The 9,585-nt window shown below is 38.8% G+C and overlaps 1 protein-coding gene across 1 annotated transcript in view; it reads left to right on the top strand.

Moving 5' to 3' along the window:
• Window positions 1–202: 202 nt before the first annotated feature.
• The window catches only part of DOCK10 (dedicator of cytokinesis 10), a gene marked incomplete at its 5' end in the record, with an annotated part of 74,782 nt that continues 65,399 nt past the window's right edge, over window positions 203–9,585 (top strand). The window contains 5 exons of the mRNA XM_009075422.1: window positions 203–285; window positions 4,046–4,118; window positions 4,419–4,556; window positions 4,819–4,953; window positions 8,435–8,618. Coding sequence (XP_009073670.1) covers window positions 203–285; window positions 4,046–4,118; window positions 4,419–4,556; window positions 4,819–4,953; window positions 8,435–8,618 — 613 coding nt within the window. The remainder of the gene's footprint in view (window positions 286–4,045; window positions 4,119–4,418; window positions 4,557–4,818; window positions 4,954–8,434; window positions 8,619–9,585) is intronic.

Genomic DNA, 9,585 nt, shown 5'->3' with positions numbered 1-9,585 from the left:
AGGGAAATTGGACTTCAAACTATGAAACTATGAAATCATATGACTCTGGCTCTCCTTTAAGAACTGTGCACCCAGCTATAAAAGAGAAGAATACGTTCTCTAGCACAAAGGGCTCCCTCAGATGTTTCTTAGTTCTCTGGCCTTCTTTAGTTTAAACACTTGTAGTAATTCTATTGTTGTTGTTTGTGTTTCTTCTCCTTAGGCTTGTAAATACTACAGTTCCCAGTGGCATGTTGTGAACTACAAATATGAACAGTATTCGGAAGACTTTCGACACTTACCACAGTAAGATGTAGCATAAATTCTTTTTTTTTTCCTATTATTTTCTCCCTTTAAATTTGCCATTTGCTGAGCTTTGTCCATGTTTGCACTTTGCTTTGTCTGACATGCTTTGCTTGTTTTACCTTATTTTTAGTGCCTTGCATTTTTAAAAAGGGGAAGAAAAGGTCCTTTAGAAAAGTTCAACACTCTGCAGAATTCACTAGTATCAACAAACTCTTAGTGCTGATTCAAATCCTTAGAAGTGTCTTTGTGTATTCAGAGCACAGCTGATACAGGGAAGATGGCTTTTCATTTTCCTTAATAATGCATAAATGTCACTCACCTTTAACTGGGTAATTCTCCTTTTAGTTGCCCTGTGTCACAGAGGAGTAGGATTTCAGTGCTTTATAGCTGCATTGTACAGGAGAACTTGGTGCAATGTGAGCAGCACTGGTGGTACAAGGCTGTCAGGGTAAGCAGGCATCATAAATCATAGAATTTAAGGGTTGGAATGGACCTTAGAGATCATCTAGTCCTAACCCCTGCCCTGGGCAGGGACACCCCCTCACTAGATCAGGTTGCTCAAGGCCTCATCGCTGCTGTGATTGGATGCACAATGTTAAAATCAGTGTAAAGGTGCTGGGAGGAACAGGAGCCAAGTTCCTTGACTTGATTGGAAAGAAATTAATAATTTGGTGCTCATTCCTATATGCATGAGTTTCTACCCATACTCTGTTTCTGGCAGGTTTGTATCCTGTGTCCTGAGGACAGTTTTAGGGAGTAGTTAATGAAATCACAAAATGCCAAAACAAGCTGTGTTGCTACCTCCTTTTTGGAATTTGAGTCATTAACATTACAATACTGGATGAAAAAGGGGTGTTTTTTACATGCACATAACACAGGGATGGGTGCTCCAGGCTTGCTTGGATGGAAATGTTATCAGGCATATCAGAGAGTGCTCAGGCATTGGAATGTGCTGCCCAGGGAGGTGGTGGATTCACCATCCTTGGAGGTTTTCAAGCTGAGACTGGATGTGGCACTTAGGGCCATGGTCTGGTAACCACGGTAGGATTGGACTTGATGATCTTGGAGGTCTTTTCCTACCTGGTTGATTCTATGATTCTATGAACCAGTAGTAACTATGTTGCTGTAGGAACCAATAAACTGGTTCTTGTGACCCTTTGGGTGCTGTGTCTTCCCTCAGACCTGTATTCTCTCTTGTGTCGAGGCGTTTTTATGAACATGGTAGTACAAAAAGCCATTAAGAGCAGTTTTGCTAATCAGAGATTATAAACATATCATTTCTTAAGTATCCAGTGTGCTGATTGTCTTAGAAAATTAATGCATGTAGTGCTCAAAAAAAAATGTTTGCAGCACGGCAGTTTTCCATTTAACCTTAAGCATCTTCACTTATGAAATATGCATTTGGCAGATGTGGTTGCATTACCCTGCACAAAAGTACATTCTAGCTGATTACATACATCCTCTTCTGCCAAGGTTATTTTAGTATAGTGCTCAATATGATTTGCCTCCATGAGTTCATGCTCCAGAGATACTATGGTGTTTCACATCCTACATGTTTTTTCCCCCGTTGCATAGAGGATTGTAATGAAACAGGAGAGTTTGTTGTGTCTTTTAGCACAGCATAGCACTCGGGAATGGTTTGGATGCCACACTGGTTGTTGTTTCAGACACAAAGTTATAGCAGCAGTGTCTGCATTTTGTTTGCTGGAAGTTGCCATGGCTTTTGAGCTTAATGTGCCTTAAACAGAGCTGGTTTGAGGTCCACCTCATTTCATACAATTTCTAGCCTCTTCAGCCTTGATTTGCACATACATATTACAAAGTTCAGTGTGGTAGACTAAATCTTGTCATGAAAAAGTCAAGTGGCTCGATACACCCTTGTGTTGTATTGTATGGTATCTCACTGTTGATAGCTCTGGATGCCCAGTTTTCTGTTTTTTGTTTGATTTGTGCAAAACTGCTGTTGCTCTGTCAGAAATCTGAGCATATTCTTGTATCCTTTAGGGGAAGTAGTTGTGTCAGGAAACATTGGATGAGTTTTAGCTTTACTGTGGCTAAAGTAATTCCATTCATTGAGGGTGTGCTGAACTTTCCTGTGGGATTTTCCTTTTAGAACCTGCAAACTGGGACTCAGCATCCTTCAGCAACACTGAAGGACTTTGTGCTTGGTTGTACTTGAGGCCATGCTGTGCTGTTTCACACAGTCATAGAACACATCAACTAATGGCTGCATGGGGTAGCAGATTTTTATCCAAGTTATTCCAGCTGAATACTGTCCCTTTCTGACTGGAAAACAATGTGATGCTGACCACCTGGGACAGGCAGTGAGTACTCAACATGTACTGGTGCAATTCCACTGAAGTGGTGCTGTGGCACCAGAAAAGAGCTCAACACCATGTACATGACATGAACAGAATGTTTTGTATTTGCTTTAGTTTTTCTCTGAGTGTGTTCCTCCTTGGAGGTTCTTTTCAGGTCTTTCTACCCCTTAAATTCCTCTCTGTGATCTCTCACTACCTCTTTTTGCAGCACATCTCATGCTTTCTGCTGGTGTGTTCGTGCTGCTTGAGCAAGTGAAAGGGTGAAGGAAGAATAGGGTTAGAGTGTGTTGTGCTGACAGTCTGTCTGGGAATAGGAATAGTCATTAGCAAAGTTTTTGCTGCTGTTTATGGAAATCCTGGAACATCTGGTAGATATTTCAGGTCTGGTGCCTTGGAATTCCACACCTTCATGTGTGCCTGAAGAAGCAGCAGGCAGAGGAAAAGAGGGTAGACCAATATGAATGAATAAAAAAATGAAAAGGGTCAAAGTTACTACTTTTTTTCTTTCTGGAAAGGTCAATCTTTCTGATAAATGATGGCTTTTTACTTGAAAACTTCTGTAGGGTTTCATTTGGTAACTGAAGTGTTTTAAGAGGAGATTTGTGATCTTCAGGGCTTTGGAAACAATGTTGGAATTTCTCAGGCCCCAGAAAGCTGTATTTTTTTGCCATTTCAAAATACCCTTACATTTTTATCATGTGTATTTGGCTGTTGCTTAAGGTTTAATTCTGCAGCATGAGAAGTACTCTGGGCCTAAGTACAATGACTTAGGTGCTTAAAAATAAGCAAGTGCTTACTCAGTTGTGGTTTTGAGCCTACAATATAAAGGTCACATCAAAAAGACATCTCTTTATTTTTAAAAGTGATTTTAAGGCTGTGCTCATCATATTGAATAGCAAAAAATATCTTGAAATTATGAAGTAATGTGGAAACTTTAAGATGAAAGTTCTAATGTTCTTCTTGGTTAGAAAAAACTCTTGAAGGGTTCAGTCTTATTCATCTGACGGCCTTAGATGGGCTGTCTGTTTGGAAATTGCTTCGGATTTGTTGCCTATTGTGGTGGAAGAACAGTGAAGAGAACAAGAAGTGGTATTTCATCACTTCTATAGAACTGCTGCAACTTCACAGTGTTGGGGGGAAAAAAAAGGAATACATGTGGGTTAAGAAAAAAGTTGTGGTTTAAAGCTAGTGTTTTTTAAAGGAGACAACAGGATCATAGCAATGGATGAGCCTTGTGCAACCCGATCTAGTGAGGTGTCCCTGCCCAGGGCAGGGGATTAGGACTAGATGATCCGTAAGGTCCATTCCAACCCTTAAATTCTATGATTCAATCGGTGTTCTGGCTTTGCCATGGGGGCTCAGGGTGGTTACCTTCCTGAAATGGCAGGTACACAATTATTTTTATTAAATAAGTAAATACCTTTTTCCTCCTCTCCCAGAAGTGAATGTAGACCAGAGAAACTGCCATCACATTCCTTTGAAATCGATCATGAAGATGTGGATAAGGATGAAGTATGTATTCTGTTTTTTTGGTGGGGTTTTTTTTTCCCCCTGAGGAAGAGTTAAAGAATGATAATAGAGGCTCCTTATCTCCTATAAAATATTTCATACTTTGAATAACTCTGAAGTCAGTGGAACAGCTTTGTCTCTTGTGTCATTCTGTGCACAGCAAGGATATTAATAATGTCCTATTTTCAAAGGAGTGAAAGGGTGATTATTTGTTGTCAAGCAGATATTCACACATTGCAGTTTTCTTTTGTCTTAGAATTCAGAAAGCAAGTCCATGCAATATTAATCATGTCTTCCATACAGGATACAACATCCCACTCATCTTCCAAAGGTGGTGGTGGAGGAGGAGGAGGAGGAGGATTAGCAGCAGGAGTTTACAAGTCTGGATGGCTTTATAAAGGGAATTTCAACAGCACTGTAAACAATAGCATTACCGTTCGGGTAAGGAGACAGCATTATTCTTCCCTTATTCCACTTGGATTTATTTCCCCCCCATTGTTTGCCATTGCTATTTAGCTGTTTATATCTCAGGTTTGATTACACTGCTTTAAATGATAGTAAAGCAATACTGCAGTTGGCTGTAAAATAGTGCGATTGAAGTGCAATCAGGAGTTGCCTATTATTTAAATCCTGGGAATAAAGTATCTGTGAAAATAATTTTCAGCACAAAAACCTTCATTCTTCTTTTTTCCCACCACTCCAGTCATTCAAAAAGCGTTACTTCCAGCTCACACAGCTGTCAGATAACTCCTACATTATGAACTTTTATAAAGATGAAAAAATATCAAAGGAGCCAAAGGGATGTATTTTCTTGGATTCTTGCACAGGAGTTGTACAGGTAAGTTCCAGTTAATTTAATGGTATTGGTTTTGGGTGTTGGATGCCTTTTTAAGGCAAGTAGAAAAACAGGGACAATAACGAAGTAATGAGCTCATTAGCAGTTTCAGGAAATGAAAGCATCGTTGATTTTGCTCTTTAAATTGGTGCAAGTGCTTAGACTGATAGGTCACAGAAACCACAGGTGAATTATAGTAGCAGATCATGCTTACTCTTTGTCTGTGGCACACATGAAGAAAACACATTGTGAAATATTTCCTTTCACTGAAGTTATTTTCTTAGATGTCAGATTTTACCTCATGCTTGCTAAGAGTATGTTTGTTATGGGGTAAAGAGGTTCAGGTTACAAAGCATCAGCTGTTGGGCAAGTGGTAAATTAATCCTGTATCCTGAGCCTCTTTGAAGATCATCACTTTTGGAGGTGATAGAGAGTCTTAATGGCAGCAAGTAGGACAGAACTTTATTGTTTGTTGTGGCTTGGAAAAATGAAGAGCCAGAAATGTCTAACACAACCTTTTTTCTTTTTTTTTTTTTTTTTTTTCTTCCACTAAGATTGAGGTTTTAGCTTTATTTTATCTCATCTTGTTCTGCCGTTATTCTATCAATATATTTCTCTTATTTCTTTTTTTATTGTAAACAGGATGTTATCTTGACTAGTATGTGACTATTGATTGATCTAGCCCCATGTATCACTAAGTATGGAAATTCCTTTTTTCATCTCTACTTTATTCTTGTCTACCAAACCAGTAAAGATTAGTAACAGTGCAAGTGCAGGCTGATTTGAGGGTTGTTTTGAAAGAAACCTTTCAGGTAATGCAAGGGAAGACTCCTGGTAAACACAAGGTTTTGTTGGCTCTGAAGTGTCTTTTTCACTCCTAAATCCCTTAGAAGCAAGAAAAATAATCAGTCAGTAATTCACTCTGAGAACAAATATTTGCTGAGAGTCCCCTGCAGTACCCAGCTCTGTAGGCCATGACCATGTCCCCTGTGTAGTTCAAAAGGGTCTTTCTTTGTTCAAACAGGTGTAGAACAGGATGGAGATAAATATCTAGAAGGACAGTGATGTTTGCTGGTGTTAGTTCGTTGGTTTGGATGACCCTAACAGGTAGCTTGGACGAGTAGCAGAAGCCATAGAGGAGATTGTTATACAGAAACCCTATTCAGAAATTACTGCTTGCTCCTGCTTGCTGGCACTAAGTGCTTTCTTTGAAGATGGGCCTCAGCCAAAGCTCTAGTTCAGCCCTGAATGTCCCTGTAGAATGGTTTTACCTGCAGATTCAGTGCTGTCCCAGAGTGTGCCTGTTCTGCTATGCTGTTTCTGATGGCAATCCACAGTAGCAGAAATGTCTTGACTGAAAGATTTCTGGCCTTATTGACTAACCTCTGACAAAAAAGCTCAAGAACCCTTTGAAATCCTCCTCCTCCTGAACTTTTGACAGCCACCTTCTGAATCTAGTGTTCCTCTAAGCTGTCCCAAACTGGTTGAACTGTATGTTCTCCTCTTGCCTACCCCCAGACACTAGTTTCCATGGCTGTTCTTTGATTGACATTTCATATGGGAATGCACAAATTTATGAGTTATATTCACTAGCAAGAAGTTGGAGTATTAGTCAAGGGGGTAATAGGGCAAGTATCATCAGCTATCAAGGTCTGTGTTTAACTTAGAATCACAGGGCTAAAAAACAAAACCTAGCTGAGAGTTGTCATAAACTTAGTGAAAAATGTGGTATGAAAGTTCTGATTTAATTAGTCTTAATACCACTGTAAGTCATTTAGCTCCCTATGAATGACTTTGAGGTCCTGTTTGATAGATGTTGAGTATCTGAATTGTAGTAAACATCTCAGAGAAACCATCTCCAGATAAAATGCAAAATGCTTCCAAAACAATCCTGCTATTTTGGAAGAATGACCCTGCAGGCATTAGACTTAGCCTCATGTTTCATTTATAGCTCATTCATAGTTTCTTTTTGAGTCTTGTACTATTTCCTTCTGGAAGAGAGTTTTAAACTTGAAATGAAGTGTTGAAGATTACAAGTCAACCTCAAGGTTCACATAACATATGGAAGGAGTTATAGAGGAGCAAACTGAGAAACAGTGTTTCTTTTTTCTTTTTTTCCCTGTTAACTGATCAGGAAGAAAATAGTTGGCCTTAGCTTTGAAACAAAGACTTTGCTGTAGATCTCATCTGCTTGCCAGAAGTCTGAAGTGCAGTTGGAAAAGTGGATATTGAAGTTTTCCTGCCCTGATGTTCTTAAGATTCAGCATGTGAATTGTATTGCCCTATTAGATAATGTCTGATACAGTGTTTCAGTACCTGGTTTAAAGATCTTGGCCACGTCCATAAGGGGAAGTACATCACATAGACAATAAATGCATTCATTTTAAATAATCTTTGTACTTTCTGAAGTTAAATTGGAACATAGCATTTTTCTTTATAGATTGTGCATAAACTGTGGTACATAATCCTCTTTACAAATAATCTTTAAAAGTTTTGAATGACCACTACCTAAGATTCTTGGCATAGTTTTGTTCAACTTCTAGCTCTTGGTCAAGCCATCATGTTAGATATTTAACAGGTTTTAGGACAATTTAGTCCTTGTTTCACATTAGTTTGAATGTATGATTGGGAGATCAAAGTGATTTCAGGATCAAGAAAAATACTGAACAGCCAAGAACTGATTGCTACAAAACCCAACCCTATTGTTACCCTCTGTTTGATGAACTAAAATCTATATCCCTGAAAGATTATTCACCTCCATAACATACTTTAGAGGAAAATGATATCCTATCAAGAGAACTTCCAGTAGCAGAACTAAAAAATAACACGTCCTCACGCATATACACACAGAGTCCCATGTCAGTTTGCAAAGCCAAGATTTGTCTGACTCTGTTAACCCAAGTAGCTCCAAGAGAAGTAGCTCAGTCTTAACTGGTCCCTCATCTGGGTCATGACATGTAATATAAGAACTGGAGCAAGTGATTAGCAACAGATTGGGTAGGAATCTTCTAAATCATCTCTGCTGCTGGAAAAAATGTTCATGGAACTTGATTCTCGATATCTTGGGTTCTCAGTCTCCTCTGCTAATCAGTATCAGATTTTGCCTCTGTTCCTCTTAAATAAAACTGTCGATTTTGCCTCTGTTCCTCTTAAATAAAAGTATAACTGTCATCTCACCATCTGGCTTAGAAATGTCATAGCAACTTGTTGATATAGTTGTTACATGCAGAACTACAAGAGACCACTGTCATGTTATTTGAGATTGTTAATGAAGGAAAAGGATTGACTGAAAAAGTCAGTTATGGGTGGATGAATTTCTTTTTAATTTGCATTAATATTGCACTACTTGGATTTTCTTTAAAGCCACTGTAGTTTGCTTGAATGTTATTTTTAAGGGGTGGCCATATGCAGGTCTGTCTCATGGATGCCTTTTGCAGTACCTTTTTATATTACTTGTTTTTTTCTTTTCTTTTTGTTCCAACAGAATAACAGGCTTAGGAAACATGCCTTTGAGTTGAAAATGAATGACCTCACATATTTTGTGCTGGCAGCTGAAAATGAGCAGGATATGGATGACTGGATTTTCACTCTCAACAAAATCCTGCAAATAAATCCAGAGGGAACCATTCAGGAGAGGAAAAGTGCAGATCTCACTGATCTGAAACTTGGTAAGAGTGAATGGTTTCTTGCATTGTTGGGGGTTTTTCTTTAATCAAATGCAAAAAAATGGAACCTTCAGATATCAGTACTGAATCATTTTAACTGCCTGAGTCTGTAATGGATTCTGTACCTATTGATTTCTGATGAAGCAGCACCAGTCTTGGCAATTCCTGAACAATGTCAGCTCACTCCCCACAGATCATTTTCAAAAGGCTGGAGGCTTGTGCTCCCCACAAAGTCAGCAGGAGCAAAGTGGCTCTGTATGAAGCTCTTTTTCAAATTTAGTCCTGTCTGTCAATGACATTGCTAATACTTTGTGTTTTGGTGTCCTGAAAATCTGCAGGTTTTAAGAAGAGTTTTGTGCTGGAGACTGGTTAGATCAGTTCTTTCTCCAGCGTTTTGTTTTCTTTAAAAGTCTGGAGCTAATAATTGAAAGAAAAATCCCAGCTGTGGTATATTGATCTTTCACTGAAATTGACTTTTCATTTCTTGCTCTTTTGCGTTTGCATATTAATATGCTTTCACTGTGGAAGAATTGGATGCTCTGTTACACTGCACTCTTCATGTGGCAGTAACTCATCCCTCCACATAATAAATCCACGTTCAGTTTGGATGAAACCCAGATGAAATTCTAAGACTGAAAACACTTGAAACCTTAATACTTAAAACCTTCAACTGCATGTGCTCTGAGCTGAGTCAAAGCTTTGAATCCACATCCATCAGAATCTTAGGGAAGTTCAGAGCTAATTGAACTGTTTAACCTGATGTTTATAGTAAGTTCTGAGTTTGGAAGGATGAGATACTCTTCATACAGCCAAAGATGTTTTTATAACTGGAGGCACAAGAGACTTGCACTTCAGAATCAGAGAAGTACTTCTGAAAATCCCACCCATAAGGGATATTAATGAAACAGGAAGAAACACGTGCATAAAAGGTCAAAACCATAGGCTAACAGAAAACAGAAGTGTCTACTAG

Source organism: Acanthisitta chloris, unplaced genomic scaffold (assembly GCF_000695815.1).
Source record: "Acanthisitta chloris isolate BGI_N310 unplaced genomic scaffold, ASM69581v1 scaffold15675, whole genome shotgun sequence".
Lineage (NCBI taxonomy): Eukaryota > Metazoa > Chordata > Aves > Passeriformes > Acanthisittidae > Acanthisitta > Acanthisitta chloris.
The sequence above is the reverse complement of the archived record's forward strand: the minus strand, read 5'-3'. Positions and strand labels throughout refer to the sequence as shown.